Here is a 16,061-nt window from a genome sequence, read left to right as displayed (position 1 = left end):
ATCACAAAAAGTGTTACAGTAAAAATATCTCTAATAATCCACAATCCAAATAGAAATAGGGAATTCACTGCTGCAAATGTGCATGGAAAGAGGGAATTCACTGCTGCAAATGTGCCATCTGCATTTATTTCGAATTGCAGAAAAGCAGTAATAAAAGTAGGTGGAGAATAGATATGGGTGGGTGGTGTAATAAAGAAGGATGTGTAATTGGAGCTCAGAAATTTTGCAGAGTTGGAGAGTGACTCAACTTTTGCTTTAATTATAGCTTTCTCATTCTAAATTCCATTCAGACTAAAGGGCCCCCTTCTGCCCTATATCTCCGTTCTTCCTATCTCATAGGCTGTGTACCACTGAATAGTCCTTTTTTGCCTTTTCACTTCTTGTTTTTCGAGGGAAAAATATTTCTTCCCATGAAAGAATTGCAGATCAATCTCGTTTTGCAATTATCAATGGTAATTAAATTCACAATTCTCATTAAGGCTGATTAAGCTTTATTCTTTTACAAAAAATTTCAAGCAAAGTTCTAAGCATGTGCTTTAAATTCATATGTATAATATTTCATTTATATCATAAATATACTTTTCAATTCACATTTTTATATTTTCAATCATCTTTTTATCTCACGTACATCACATCATAAAAAATATTATAATAATTATTTCAAATAATATACTGTCCAAATAGAATTGGAGGGATGTCAAATCTTTGCAAACAGTTAAGACTTCTTTCTCACAATAAACGGGAAGAGTGTGAGAAAAGATGAAAGGCAATAAATGCATATTACGATCTGTACCATGGAGGGAAAGAAATAGGAAACTGTTTTGTGGGAAGACTTTGAATGGAGGGAAAGAAATACTCTAGAAGATTGTTTTGTGTCGTGGGAAAACTATTATGCAGACAACTAGGAATATTGTGGCTGATTAGAGGAACGCACCGAGGACTCGTGCAAATTGAGAGTTCAATTTGAAGCGAAAATTTGTCCCTAAAATTTTCTGTTTGAATTAGTATCCACAGCTACTAGTAGATAGGAGGGACATTGTGCTTTGTCTTAGCATCTCATCAAATTTTGGATAGCACAATTATCTCAAATAATATTTCGCTTGCATCATAAACACATTTCCCAATCCACCTTTTTATCTCACATACATCACATCATAAAAAGTGCTACAGTAATTATTTCAAATAATATTTCAAATAATACTCTATCAAAACAAACCCAATGTGATATAATTTGAATCATTGAGTTTATGAATATGACAATATCATGTCTACCCAAGTTTTTGCCTTACAATAATAATATTTTTATCCATTATTTAAAGTTAACAATCTTACCATCATTGAAAAAGTTGGACTCAATGATTGGATTTATGTGGCAAATCAACCCACTTAACTAAATTTACCCATACTCGTTTATGAATATATGGGTATGGGTATCTTAAATTTCTGTATATAGGTATAAATGAGAATACCCATTTAAATGGGTATTCTTGAGTAATCCATCAAACCCAATTAATCCATTTAGAATTCTCTTCCCCCAAATCTCTTCTCTTCTCCTACCCATTTTTTTTCCAGATTTTTCATTTTGTCATGATGTTAACTACTTTTGTTTCATTATTATTATTATTTGATGGTTTTATCTTATTATTTTATTTTCTCTTAATTTGTTAACTTGCTCATTTTTCAGCATTACCAATTTATGATAAGTTTTAGCCTTTTTTCTTATCTTTCTAAAATAAAAATTTAAATTTATATATGAAAAAATGTTAGAAATTCAAAATTTTTGGATTAAATTTTTATATTAACTTTTATAGTACTTAGTTCAAATTTTTATATTCTTATTATTCAATTGTTAAATAGTATGTAATTTTGCGACATAGAGTATAAATGGAAAAAAAATTGGTAATTAGGCTTATTGAGCATTACAGGTAAAAATTTAAAACTAATGATGAATACAAAGAGCGGTATAAATTGATAACTTAGTTTGCAACAATGAATTTAAATGAGTTTACAAAAACTTAAAATAAATGGGTAATTGGGTTATCCAATTCATTTTTTGACTTACCCATTTATACCCATCTAATTAAATGGGTAAAAATGGGTTGACTCACTTATACCTATTACCCATTTTACCCAACCCAAACTCGTCCAAATCACCCATTTTGACACCTATTGATTTATCTAACGGATATTTAAAGAGCATTCATTAACACATTTAAAATTCACATATCATATATATATATATATATATATATATATATATATATATGTATATAGTGCAATGATTACCCTCCCATTATACTTATTCATTCTTTCTAATTAATCTTACATTTTTTAAAATATAATACCTAAAATATATTATAATAAATATCCAATGAGCACCTCTTTAGACAAATCCTTAATGAATTTGGATATCATCTTTTCTATACCATCGGATTTTTTTTTTACATGATAAATTATAGGGCACACATTGGCAAAATGGCCCATTCTAACATACTTTATTTCATTTCTCTCCAAATTTCAAACACATTAAACTATTTCATGCATTTTCTTTCATAACCCCTTAAACAACTACTAGATAAAAAAAATTTCTCTTTTTTTTTTTTTTTTTACTGTCATGAACTCATGAAATAGGCCCAAAAGCAAAAAATAAATGACTAGAAATTTCCCACTGTTCCTATCACAAAAAATAACAATAAGTATAAAACATTAAGAGAGAGAGAGATGATGTTTTGCCCTGCATGCTATGTCATCGTTGCCAGCTTACTGCTTATAGATACCTTTCAGTACAAGGGATCGTTACTAGCGGTGATTATTAAGCGTGACATGGTACCAGCAGAATGCATCAATGCAACATTATAGCTATCATGAAACAACAGGAGAAATTATTACCAATACAATCAAACAACAGTTGGTCATAATAGCTTGTAAGCAACCAATTCAACCTAAAATTTATTGCGCCATTCATGTTTTTCTTCAAAAACATCATAATCGCAGGGCACAAAAGTTCAACGCCTAAGATCAATTTTTACCAGGTTAATTATTATGTACGGTACAATATTCTCTAAAATATTGTGGATTCAAAATAATTCTCATGCATATGCAAAATCTAAATGACAAGAATGGCACATTTTTCAATCTTTGGGCGTTGGTTATCCATCCTTGCTTATTGGATAGTATATTATTTGAGATAATTTGATGAAGAAAATATTGTAGCACTTTTTGGATATTATTTATGTGAGATAAAAAGGTGATTGAAAATTGTGTCAATGATATAAGCAAATCAGTGTGTGTGTAAATAAAGTGTAAATTATGTGTAATCTAAATAAACTCATGTATTACCTTGTAACTGTCTATCTACATCAGAGTACAAGAGGCAGAATACTGCAATGACAAGTAAATAGTGCCCCCAAAACACGTTACCTACACCTAAGTACATTAGTGAATGTGTTTGGATATTAGATTATTTAGGATAATTTTTAAAAAAAATTATTATAATAATTTTTTAATACAATATATACGAGATAAAAAGATAATTTAAAAATATGTTAGCGGTGTAAGCAAATAATCCACTGTACCCTCTAGCCTCTCTGCAGTCCGCTCTTTGTCTGTTCTTGGCTTCTTGCGGGAAAGCTTGAAAGCTAATGCTAAAAGTACCACATCTATTTTGACCTAAACATATGACCTTTTCAGATTAAGAAGCTTTCTTATGTGTGTAAAAATAAAAATTAATTAAGAATAAAATAAAAATAATTGAAAGATATGTTTAAAGAAAATTTTTGGCGAATAATATATATGGAATTTGGAAATTTTAACTGAGGATCCACAGTGGTAGTAGTAGTGGTATATAGATTTTTTTTTTTATCGTAACGACACATGTCTAGCCTACTCCTACTTCTAGAGGATAGGGGAATCTACTACAGGGAAAGGCCCAACTGAGTCGGAGGAATCTAACGGAGACTGAATCACCATTAAATTAGACGGATGCACCACACACTCGTATGAATTTAGAACAAATCTCATATATTAGTGGTGGTATATAGGTTGCATTATTATTATTATTATGTGTATAGACAGGTGGTAGGAGGCGACAGCATGAGCATGTCTCGGCAACGAGCACAAGGGGTCAATTACGCTATCCACAGTAGGGTAGCGTAGACTGGAGTTCATGGACGGGACTGATGTCTTGGAAAGTCAAACGTCGTGAGGTGAGCATTAACGGCGCTATAAAGAAGGAAGCAGCGACCAGAAACAAACACCTTCACACAAAAGCAAGAGTGCCGTTACGTCAATTTCTGGAATGGGTTTCGCGAATTTCAACGACAATTTTATACTGTACTATATGTATATTCCCGCCTCCCTCACAGCTCCTTCTTCTTCTTCTGTCCACACAAGTAATTACACACTCGCACCGTAATCCTTTCTTGCACTGTGGATTCCAGCCATCGTATGACTTATAACCTCTCAATCATCATGGGTTAGGCGTTTCTCTCCTTAATTTTTCAATTGACTTCTGTATCATCATTGATAGAAGGTTGTTCTTAGAGTTTTTCTATAGTCAGATTTAGGATTCCTGGACCTGACTACTACGGGATGGGAAAGAGTGTGGTGAGGTGTGAGAAGTACAAAATAAAATAAATTAAAGAATTAGTCTAACAGTTTGGATAAGAATTATTTGTCAAAAATTATTTATTTACATCACACACATATATTTTAACACATTTTTTAAATCTTTTCAATCACATTTTCATTTTACATACATTTTATATCACAAAAAATGTTACAATAATTATTTTAAATAATATTTCAAATAATCTCTTGCCAAACACATCCACTTATTTTATCTGTTTGGATTGCTGTTTTCTGAAAAATTTGTAAAAAAATGTATCGTAATGATTTGATGTACGTATGGTTAAAAAATGATTGAAAAATATATTCACAAAAAAACAAGTGAAAAATTTTTTGGGGAGGAATGGCTTTCCAAATAAGGTAGTAGTAGTAGTAGTTATTGGTTTTGATGCATGTATTCTCACAGATAAACCAATTTTTTTTTTGGATAGTCGTCAATAGTCTACTTTATACCTACTTCTACTCCTACTTTAATTTATTTTAAGGGGGGTCCAATTGAGTCAATAAGGGAGATCGACGGAGATTGAACAACCATCGGATCAGACGGGTGTGAGAACCACGTAATATGATAATTGGTAGGAGGCAAAGTTTGAAAAATGTGGAGCTTTTTTTATTTCTCTTTTATCATGCAAAACTAGCCCTTTTCTAGCTTAGACCTAGCGGACCATTGCTTATTTTGAAACTCTTTTAGGCCGCAGTGCGTTGTTCCGTTCTTTCCTAGAATACGCGACTAATTTGAAACATGTGATTTCCCACTCTCTCCGTGGAGTCAATTTCTTCTCTTCTCCCCAGGTAAAGTATCTTCTTTTGCCCCATCCCTGTGCTCCGTTTCTAAATACCATCAAAAGAATGAGAACCACATACTAGAGAAAATTATACGTGCAAAACATATAAATCCAGAGGAAAAAAATGAAATGTGCTTTTGGTTCGTGTTGGTGCGCTATCGTGGTGGTTTACTGCCACATTGTTTGTAGGGTCCATGGCTGTATAGACAAGTCGGATGTTTCAGAGGGAGGAGATCCTCCAATTTTATGGTGGGTCGAATTCAAAAGTTTAGCGCCTTATCCGTCAAATACTTTTCAATTAACCCAAAGCCTCCTACACTTTTATTGAGGATACAGAAACGGAACAAAACCCATAGAAATCAAAACTTATTTATTAACAAATTAATGCAAAGAACAATTACGATAAAAATATTTCTGTCGCACAATAAATACAATAGGACAATGCGCATCATGCATAGAAAATCAGAAAATCACCATTAAACAATTGAGCATGTAATTCAATGACTTCACTATATGAGAAAATGACCTGCTTTGTGCTTCGCATTTTGAAAAATATTTTTTTGACTTTCACTTTTAAAATGTGGCAAATTAGTCCCTCGCATTCTAGAACATGAAGCAAATTAGTTCCAAAATGAAAACCTAATATAAATTTTAGGGATAAAAGGAATATCACTTTTTGTTTCTTCTGCATCTAGTTGCACTTAGTTATGCATATTACGAATGTAACATAAAAAGGAAAGAAATTGATGACATAAAAAACAACCTTTTCAGTTTTCTCTCTAAAAGCAATAAAATTTCTTTGAGAAAATACCATTAAGTCAACATAAAAAAGGAAGGAAAAATTTAAAAATAAAACAAAAATTTTACCCCTAAAGCAATGTTCCAAATTTACCCCTAAATGGATTTAATTATGGGATTGACTTGCTTTATTTTAGAATGTGATAGACTACTAATTTGTTTCATTTGAAAAAACGAGGAATCAAAATGAATATTTTCCAAAATATGAAGGACGAAACAGGTCATTTGCCCCAACTTCATTATGCATGAGAACAATTGAAAAGCATGCGCTATAAAATCTTAGATTCAATTTTTTTCTTTTTTGGAAAAAAAGGTAGCAAGAAAACCACTTTCCATTAATTTTTGGCCCAAAAAAAATTATTAGAACCGATTTTACCTGTAATTTGTAATTAACATTTGAACCGGGTCAACCAACAGGGTATTGGACCGTTGGCCAGGGAGCACCAATGTCCCTGGGACATCCCTTGGGCCAATATGGATCCCTTGCGTTGGGCAATGAATTCTGAATGACCCAAATAGTAATTTCCTCGACTGGACTTGGCATGTTTCTCGGGTCAGGTCCAATCTAGGACAAACCAGAATTCCACAGTTTCCACTCCTCCGTCTAAAACCCTTCAAATCAATTTTCTCGCGGTTTTTAAATCATTGCAAAAATCGTTAATGAACACCTGAAATTGAAGAGAGAAGAGAAGGAATCGGAAGAAGAATGGCATCCGTCAATCTGAAGCGACAGATTGTTACTGCTCTCTGTAGATATTACTCTATAGATTCGGTCAGATTTCTTTTACAATTTAATGATTTATCTACTTCATTCATAAGTTTAGATTATGATTCTTTTCCCATGGCTGTGGAATTGTTATACTATTAATTCCAGCAATTAATCTGGAGTTTAGTATTAGATGTTTTAAGTTACTAACATACATCGCGGTTCGATTTCAATCACTTTCTCGTGTTTATTTTAAGAATATGGCTCTTTAGAGATAACTGTTCACATTGAAAGCTCATGATAATATTGTTCGTCGTAATTATTTGTTTATGTCTAAATGCAGAAAGTCTACCTGAGTGATGTAGATAGTAACCTTAAGAGCTTGTGTTCTAAGATTACGAAGTCGTCGTCAGAGGGGGATGCCCTTGTGGATGACAAAGAGGTAAGAAGAACGCTGTTGTAATTCATGAAATTTGATTACTTAATATGGTTTATGAGTACAATAGTTGTGGATTTGTGGTGTAGTGCTGTTAATTTTTGGCCTATCTATGCCGCATTGTATGCAAGTGAATGTAATATCTGATTTTAGTTGATATTTTTGTGACAGTTGACTAAGTGGGTAGCATTTGTGGAAAGCCTTCCTATAGAGTCCAGCCCGTCTGTTAAGGTTCTCAATGAGTTGAATGAAGACCTGACCAAGAAGTCTGTTCTTCTGGCAAATGGTTTGAAGCCTACTGCAGCTGATATTATTGTCTTTGCAGCAGTGCATCCATTTGTGGTATTTAGCCTTTCTTCTAACTTTAATATGTTGAGAAATGCTCAATTACATCAATATCTGGACATCTGTTATAGTAAATTTTTTTTATTATTTTGTTTTGTCTTTCTGGTGTCCCTGTGTCTGGATTCTAGCAAAAGGCACTCATTTTAATTGGAATTTTTAGTTTCAAATGTTAATTTCAGTATCTTGGTGTCATCTGGCATTGACAGATTGGTCTTCCAAACTCAGACACAGCAAAATTGCCACATTTTATGAGATGGGTGGACTATATCCAGGTAAGGCAACATGTAATAATATTCTCACCGAATTTATTGGTTTATTCTTAGAAGGTGAACCTTTGGTGTTGAAATGTGGAGACTTAGGATGTCTTATCCTTAACTCTTCCTAGTGCACAATAGAAAAGAAATCTAAAGAGATGAAAACCACTTACATGTTGTGTCTTCCTCCGAAGTTGTGCGGCCTTGTGTACAAACCTGTTGCACATTGTTAAATCTTTCTAATTACTCTTACTTTTTTGCAGAGCAAGGTGGATTTTGGAGATTGCTTTGAAAGGATTTTGATAGAGAAGGTCCAGTTTGAGCCACCGGTATGCTATTTTTATAGTTAACCATACATTTCAACCAACATGTATGTAGCATTAAAGTTGTGAATTTTTGTTTGTTCTTATTCATAACTTTAGCTAAGCTTAAATGTGTCACTGTAATGAATCATATCCAGATTAGAAAAAGATGATTACGTTTAATTGAAGAGTAGCATTACGGCAATGAGTAAACAGTAAACAGTAAACAAACATTCTATTGCTTTTTTATTTTGCAGGACATCACTTTAGTTCAGAAAAAAACAGTTTGGCCATTGAATATGTTTTTTGTTTTAAAATGGTTGTGCCAGGTAGTAAAAAATGTAAAGAAGGTTGAACCAGAGTCAACCACAAAGAAAGTGCAAGAGACAAAAGAAGCTACAAGTACTAGAGCAGAGACAAAAGTAGTGAAGGGTGTTGAGACGGTATGTCTTTCATCGTATAACATGTTAAAACTAGATTAATAGCTGCTGCCAATAAGCTTTTAATTTTGAGCTTTGGACTACCATAAGAGTCACTAATTTGAGTCGATCTACTGTCGAATAAGCTGAGGCTAGTTTTTTTTTTCCCCTGCTAACACTCTGAAGAATTTGCTTAAAGTTGTATATCTTCTATCCATTTATATCCAGAGTGTGAAACATGCACATGATACTAACATGTGACCATCACAAGAAGATATCTTTATGTGAATGCCGTGCATGAGAAATCTGAGATGTAGGTATAATCTTTTGATGTGATAGGATTTGCTAAATTCATTTGGAGCTTTTGCATTTAAAACATTGACTAGTTAGTGGTGAGTATGATAAAGTTGGCCGCTTGGATTTGTTGAGAATTACGAAAGTCACGGGTGGAATTCATCTGCATGAAATTTCCTTCATGAATACAGGTGAGGGATCTGGTACCTCTTGTAAAAGTTTCTCTTTTATAGATTTAATTTAGATCACCTGTCTTACATGCTGTTAGGATAGATTTCATTGTGAGATCTCAATGCATATGCTAGCTAACAAATCAAGTTATCATTTGTTGACATTGAGGGAGGGATATCAAAAGATTGTCAAGAATGACTGGCATGAATTTTCCCACTTTAACTATTTGGTGGTTGTAATTCATCGTCAGCAAAATAGGTCCTTTCCTGATTCTGTTCAAGCATATTTACTTAAAAACTTTTATCCATGTTTCTGGAGAAGTTCCTGAACAAGGCAATTGAATACCTACTTCCTCTCCATAACTTGTTTAAAATCAGATCTTGAATATTATGGTAAACTTCAATTAAATATTTAAACTTTTATCTATGCATTGGCTTCACAAGATATACAACTCTCTTGCAGTATTTTGGAAACATTAATTTGTAATGTTTTGAAAGCATTGGAGGTTTGCCATTTGTATTTTCTTTCCATTAAATTACAGGATTCCTTGAGAAACAATGGCGATGATATTGAATATTTATTGTCTTGTGCTCTCTACTCATTGAATGATGCTTCTTTCTTTAGAAGCTGACAATTGTCTTGTAAATCTTGTTAGTTCGACATTGGTTTCTATGTCTCTCTCTCTGACTACTTTGTTATGCTTCTAAACCTGAAGAAGAAGGATGCAGCAGAAAACCAAGCAGCAGCTGACAATAAAAAAGTAACTTGTAAAGAAACAGTTGATAAACATACAAAAGATACTGAAGTCAGTGTTAGTTTGCTCAAGATACAGATTGGTCTTGTTCGTAAAGTGTCTAAACATCCATCAGCTGACAGGTAAATGTTAAATCGACATTCAAGATCCCCTGCTTAAGTGGATAGGCTAAATGATTGTTCTTCTTTTGTCCATATGTGCTGCAGCTTACTTGTTGAGGATATAGATATTGGAGAGAGCAAATCTCGACAAGTCGTCAGTGGTCTGGCTAAATTTATTAGTCCTGAGCAGTTGACGGTATCGATAATGTTTGATTGATATCGGCCTGTGTATTTAGATTTTTAAAGCAGTTTTTTGTTTTGAATTTTCTTCACTTTCTAGAATATTTTTTGCTGTTTCTTTGTATCTTGCAGAATCGCCATGTTGTATTGATAACAAATGTAAAACCTTCAAAGCTAAGAGATATCCTGTCAGAGGGATTGGTACCTCTTCTTTTCTTTTCCTTGTCATCTTGGGTTATTCTAATTTTCTTGATATGCCTTGCGCATTATGTGCTTTCTCTTTGATGTGGCGTTTAATAAGCGGCAGCTTGGCTCAACAGCGAGAAATATTATGTTAGAGGTTGCTGTTACATTTAAATATGCACAATCTGGACATTTATTACACTGGAGACCCTATTTAGAAATTAACGTTGTTAGTAACTGGTATGAGCAGGCCATCAGTAATGAGAGTTTGCTCATATAAGATACTTTCTGTGTTTTACTCATATTTTAATATGCAAAAAAGTGGGCTTGATGCTTGTTCACGATTGTTTCTTTGTATATCCAGATTCTGTTTAATTTACAGTGTCTAAGTTGTATTTTTAATATTATTGCTACTTTTTCTTTCCAGGTATTATGTGCTTCTAATCAGGATCATTCTGTTGTGGAGCCACTTATAGCTCCAGAAGGGGCCAAAATTGGGGAATCTGTTACATTTGCCGGGTATGAGTTTAGAATGAAACTTATAGTGATGATTATAAAAATCAACAAAGGAACTAGAATCACTGCCACTTCTCATGCTTTTAAAATGAATTGCTTGTTCTGTATTGCAGTTTGTATGATTGCTTTCTTGCAACAGTTTCTTTCTTGTTCCAAATTAAGTGTTTTGCATAATAAATAATCTTACATTCTAGTTCCTTCATGACTCTTTAGCTTGTTTGGTTGAGGGATACTTCTCTTTTGTCAAGTTTCTCTGGAATTCTTAATTTCCTTTGTAATATCTCGGAGAGGAAACATTACACCTGTGGAGAAGGAGATGAACTAGAACGTTGATCAGTGTAAATTCAAATAGTAACTATTGTCACTATAATCATCAACTAAATCCATTAGGAAACATAGTTTCACTACAGTGTTGCAGGTTTAGGCATTCTGTAGTTCTACTTAAAGGACTAAATACTTGTGCAGATATGGAGATGGACTAGGATATTGATTAGTTAACTTAATTCTACCTATCATAATAGACATCAAGGAATTTCTTGAACAAATTCTTCGTGCTTTAAATTTCAAGTTTTCAGGCAAATGCAAGCAGGGAATCAGAGAAATAAATGTGCCTATTTCCATCTCTACCAACTCTCTCTGGTTTGGAAATTATCCTACTAAATTCCTTGCATTGTTCTTTTTCCCTTCATCTTTTGGTTGCTCGCTCGCTTGCAGTCTTATCATTTCTCTTCGGCTGGCTTATATTTGGTAAAAACTTTGGGAATGAGATAGAGGGGTTTTGAAACATAGATATTGTGGGGAACCTGTTGATTTCAGCAACGGGTTTCTTTTGGGGCTGTCTTCAACAGATTTCTTTTGTGGTTGTCTTCTTGTCCTAGGCTTATTTACTGTTGAGGCTTTGGTTGGTTGATTTAGATTTCTTGAGAAAGAGAAGAAGAGGTCTTGTTGGTGTGCCCGTGTGGTATATGATTTTAATTATTTTCATACAAGTGCAATTGCATTATCCAATTTGTAAGTTAACTGTGTTGCTGTTTTTGGAGTAACAAAACCTAGCTTGAAGCAGAAGATAAGGCCATGTTATTATTGCTTATAACCAAGCTGATTTTTTGTATGTGATTGCTTATTGCTGAATGTTTATCAATATACTAAAGCAGGATGCACTATAATGTAGAATCTATTATGCTTTTGTTAGTAATCAGCAGCCCAGAATTTCTAATGAATTACCATTTGTTATTTGAATTCAGAAATTATGTATCTAAATAACCAGTTTTTAGTTACTCAGGAAGTTTCTGTATAATAACTCGTGTTATTGTTCAATAGACAAATTTTTTTCTTCAACTGAGATAGTGTAATCAACTTGCACTCTACTTCCAATGTTTCCATGCAGATTTGAGGGAAAACCAGAAGATGTTCTGAACCCCAAAAAGAAACAGTTGGAGAAGATAACTCCAGTATGTACTTCCTCTTCAATACATGGCTTTGATGTTCGTCAATTTGATGAAACTGTTGGAAACCCAGGATTTGGCCTGTTAGACTTCGTGCCACTTCATTTCTGAGCTTGTTGGCACTGTCTGACCAGTAGCTGTAGAGCTTACATGCATTTGAAATATTGCTCTCCTGTTCTGTATGGAAGTAAATTTTGTTAATAGATCAGAGATATGTATGCAAAAACATGTTAAAGAGTAATTTATGTGGTTGAATTTTGACGTTTTGGAGTTCACTCTGCGTGAGCTGCATTTTCGATCTTTGTTCACTATAATTTGTAAACTAATGCTAACATGGGGTTACCTCGATTGCAGCATCTTTTGACCGATAGCAGTGGGATAGCCACATTCAAAGGGGTACCATTTATGACATCTGCTGGGCCGTGCAAGTCTTCAATTCCCAATGCCAGCATCAAATGATGGAGCGGATTAATAGTACCAGGATCGTTTGAACATCAGACAGAATACTTTGCAGTCTGAACCTCTTATGCGCAGAGTCCTTGAATTTTCGGATTTTTCCTGGGGCATGCGTATTATTTCTTGCCTTCTTAGATGCAAGGGTGTTGAAAATAGTGTACAAACTGTAAGCTCGAATCGTAGAGAGTCATTCTTCTTTACGCTTTATCCCGGTTTTGCTACAGCCGGGCGTGGACTCAATAGTTATATCAGAAGAAAATGGTAGGTGGTTCTCATAAAGCGTAGGGACCATAATTTGTTGTAATTTGTTTTAAGAATAATTTACATTCCTCCCCTGAGCAAAATTATTGGAAGCTCCCATCTGGTTTAAATAATTACGCCTACGTCGCATATCTGTATGAAACCTTTTTTTTTTTAATCTTGTTTATGTAATCTGATGCCATCCCTACATTCGCATATGAGGGCAGGTCTGTGATATTCTTTCTTTTATTGTGTCTTTTTCAACCACTCTTCACCGCTTCAGGCGTCAGAAAGTCGAAACATTAGCGCTGGACGGCAACCAAGAATCGCGTTCTTTAGGCCCTCAGTTCCGTTTGCGTAGAAAGGAAAGAACGGAGATGCGGCACGAAACTTGAAACCATGCCCTGCAAGCAATTTCGTTCTGATTGGTTCTCGGTCAAAATTTGCGGATGCGAAATGGCGTTATTATGAGGTTTGGTCAATGTGTTCAACTTCACATTTTGTTTGCAGAAACAGAGGAAAAAAAAGTTTCCGTACTAGTGTACTAGTTCCACTTGTCCTCCTAATAAAACTAAACAACCACCAAGAAGAGCCCGGACCTTGAAATTTTCAGCGTGAGAGCATAAATGTGATTCGAATGAATATGTTAAATGAATTGAGTATTGTGATCTAATTAGGTTGTTTACTGTTTTCTCATAAAACTGCCTTTATATTCGTGAGAATTCTTGAAACGTATCAATTTGTTTCTTTCTTAAAAAAAAAAAAATAAACGGCGTGTGTCATGTGTTTTTTATATTAACCATGGACCATCACCGTCCAAATAAAGAGCTAATTATGTCCATCACTACCATTTTGTTGATTATTAGGGCTCTATTTCTTGTCCCTTTCTTTTACTTTTTGCCCTAACTCCTAATGCAAATGCATTTCCTAAAGAAATACGTTTGATTTTCCGATGGGCTCTGTGATTTTGTAGTGACTAGTGAATGATACAGTAACGCAGTTACTACTACTACACATATTCTCTCCAAACAAGTAAATGGTACGAGATTCGAATACCAAGCGCTAATTGCGGTTTAGGAATCAACTTTGTAAAAGAAATCCAAAATGATTGGATTCGATCCGATCATGTGAACCCATTGCATAAGAAATCAATATAAATTTCAGCCATCCAAAAATGCTGCAACTTCAAGAAGGTTCCGAATACAGTCGTACAAAACAAAACTACCGCCACCTTCGAAAAGTTGTGACCATTGGTGGCAGCAAATGGCTCTAAGATTCTCCTGCCTCTCGAGCTGTAACCGTTGATGTGAATTTTGGATCTTTTCTTGCTCTTTCGCATTGTTTCTCAAATACTACACTAATTCATCATATCCAGCCAGGAGGGTGGAAGGGACTAAGCAAGTGAGAATATCAAATACTATTCCCCAAGAAAGTTAATTTGGTTGGTTCCATTCCTTTCCAACTCCAGAAAAGGAAAAAGAAGAAGAAGAAGAAGAAGAAGAAGCATGGCTTGTATTGAAGCTTTAAGCTTCTGAGAGTTGATTTGATTAAAAATAATTATTCAATTGGGAGTAGAACGAGGGGAAAAAAAATCAATAAAAATGCCTGTGATGATGGTGATGTCGGTGATCATCCCATCCAAAACACTGCAACACTGGGTAACAAGCTACAAAAAGGCACCTCTTCACCATCCTGAATACGGATGAAACTAGCGAACAGGGACAGCAGCAACATGCCAACACTGGATCATCATATGGGCCGTCATGCCTTCCATGGCAGTGGCCGTGGTGGTGGTGGTGGTGATGATGCTGGCCCATGGTCCTCTCAACCTGGTTATCACAAAGCCGAATAAAAATACTTGAGTTCAAAATTGGGTACTAGCTAGTAATATCAAGACTACTCACATATCTTCAGCAACTATATACATATATATATAACTACTCCATGATTTACTCCAGAGTACCTTCTAGACCTGTTTCTCCGGGGCTCTGCCCTGCGGAAAGATTTTGGAGACGATGATGAACACCTATAATCAAATATATGGTTATCAAGAAAAGAGCAAAACCATAATAAAGGGTTTGGAATTGGAAGGGGAAAATAACTGGGAGTACTATACTTAGCTAAACACACAAGAATGCGAATATTCGTGGCAAGGTGAAAAGGGTGTCAAAAGAAGCAACGCAAGGGGGAAGAATATTAACTACTACAATACGTAATAGTTGAAGCTAAAATTTCACGAAGGGGGCGCCTTGAGAATTTGAAAGCGCGTGAACCGTGTTAGAGGATGGTGGTGGCACCGGTAATTAAATTGATTAGTGGAACAACATGATTGAGTTGAGTTTAGCTATTCACTTATGATAATAATTGAATAATGATAATGATACTTCACTGTCGTTAGTTCAATACATTATATATATATATATATATATATATATTTATTAATACAGAGAATATCTCAGTGTTATCGGATAAATCTCTCTACGTTTGTGCACTCCGCCTCTCAAAAATACACAAGTGATGGAGAAATGACTCGAACACATGATCTTGAAAACTAAAGAGGCTACCCCGATACCGTTCGAACCACCCTAAGAGCCGGTTCAATACTCCTTGTTTGGATAAGAGTTTATTTGGATGATTTATTTGAGATATTTACTGTAGCACTTTTTGTGATGTGATGTATGTGAGATAAAAAGGTGATTGGGAAGATAAAAAGGTGATTGGGATTTGTGAAAACAAATTTTGCAAACCAAATTTGGCTTGTCCAAACAAGTTGGTAAATCTGGTACTGTACCATAGTACTAGCGCAATTGGCCGGGTTCAAAACCTCCTGCTGAGGATTTTAAAAAAAAATATTTTTAGAAGTAATTCAATTCCTTTCGAATTTTTAATAGCATTGATGGGTCCATCTCCATTCCTTCGTCGATGGGACCAGTTGTAAAAGGTTGTACGGTACTCAGCACAAAAAATAAATAAAAAAAAATCCAAAATTTCCTTGAGAAAAGAGGAAGGCTCCGTCTCCCTCTCTCGCATTTAATTTTTAAAAAACAAAT

At 34.4% G+C, this 16,061-nt stretch overlaps 1 protein-coding gene and 1 long non-coding RNA gene across 2 annotated transcripts; one reads left to right on the top strand and one right to left on the bottom strand.

The window, feature by feature from the left end:
• Window positions 1-6,754: 6,754 nt before the first annotated feature.
• LOC113730242 (uncharacterized) lies at window positions 6,755-13,145 on the top strand. Its single transcript, XM_027254801.2, has 12 exons — window positions 6,755-6,981; window positions 7,259-7,357; window positions 7,523-7,693; window positions 7,903-7,968; window positions 8,214-8,279; window positions 8,582-8,695; window positions 9,852-10,012; window positions 10,097-10,187; window positions 10,304-10,372; window positions 10,782-10,873; window positions 12,258-12,321; window positions 12,670-13,145. The coding sequence occupies exons 1-12, from the start codon at window positions 6,916-6,918 to the stop codon at window positions 12,772-12,774; spliced, it is 1,164 nt and encodes a 387-aa protein (XP_027110602.2). The 5' UTR covers window positions 6,755-6,915; the 3' UTR covers window positions 12,775-13,145.
• Window positions 13,146-14,152: 1,007 nt separating this feature from the next.
• LOC113733470 (uncharacterized) lies at window positions 14,153-15,114 on the bottom strand. The gene is made up of 2 exons (XR_003459007.2): window positions 14,975-15,114; window positions 14,153-14,840 (listed from the first exon to the last, which is right to left on the bottom strand). It is a non-coding gene; the product is annotated as an uncharacterized lncRNA (long non-coding RNA).
• Window positions 15,115-16,061: the final 947 nt, after the last annotated feature.

The sequence above is a fragment of the Coffea arabica genome, chromosome 2e, assembly GCF_036785885.1.
Source record: "Coffea arabica cultivar ET-39 chromosome 2e, Coffea Arabica ET-39 HiFi, whole genome shotgun sequence".
Classification (NCBI taxonomy): domain Eukaryota; kingdom Viridiplantae; phylum Streptophyta; class Magnoliopsida; order Gentianales; family Rubiaceae; genus Coffea; species Coffea arabica.
This window is presented reverse-complemented; position numbering and strand designations above follow the sequence as displayed.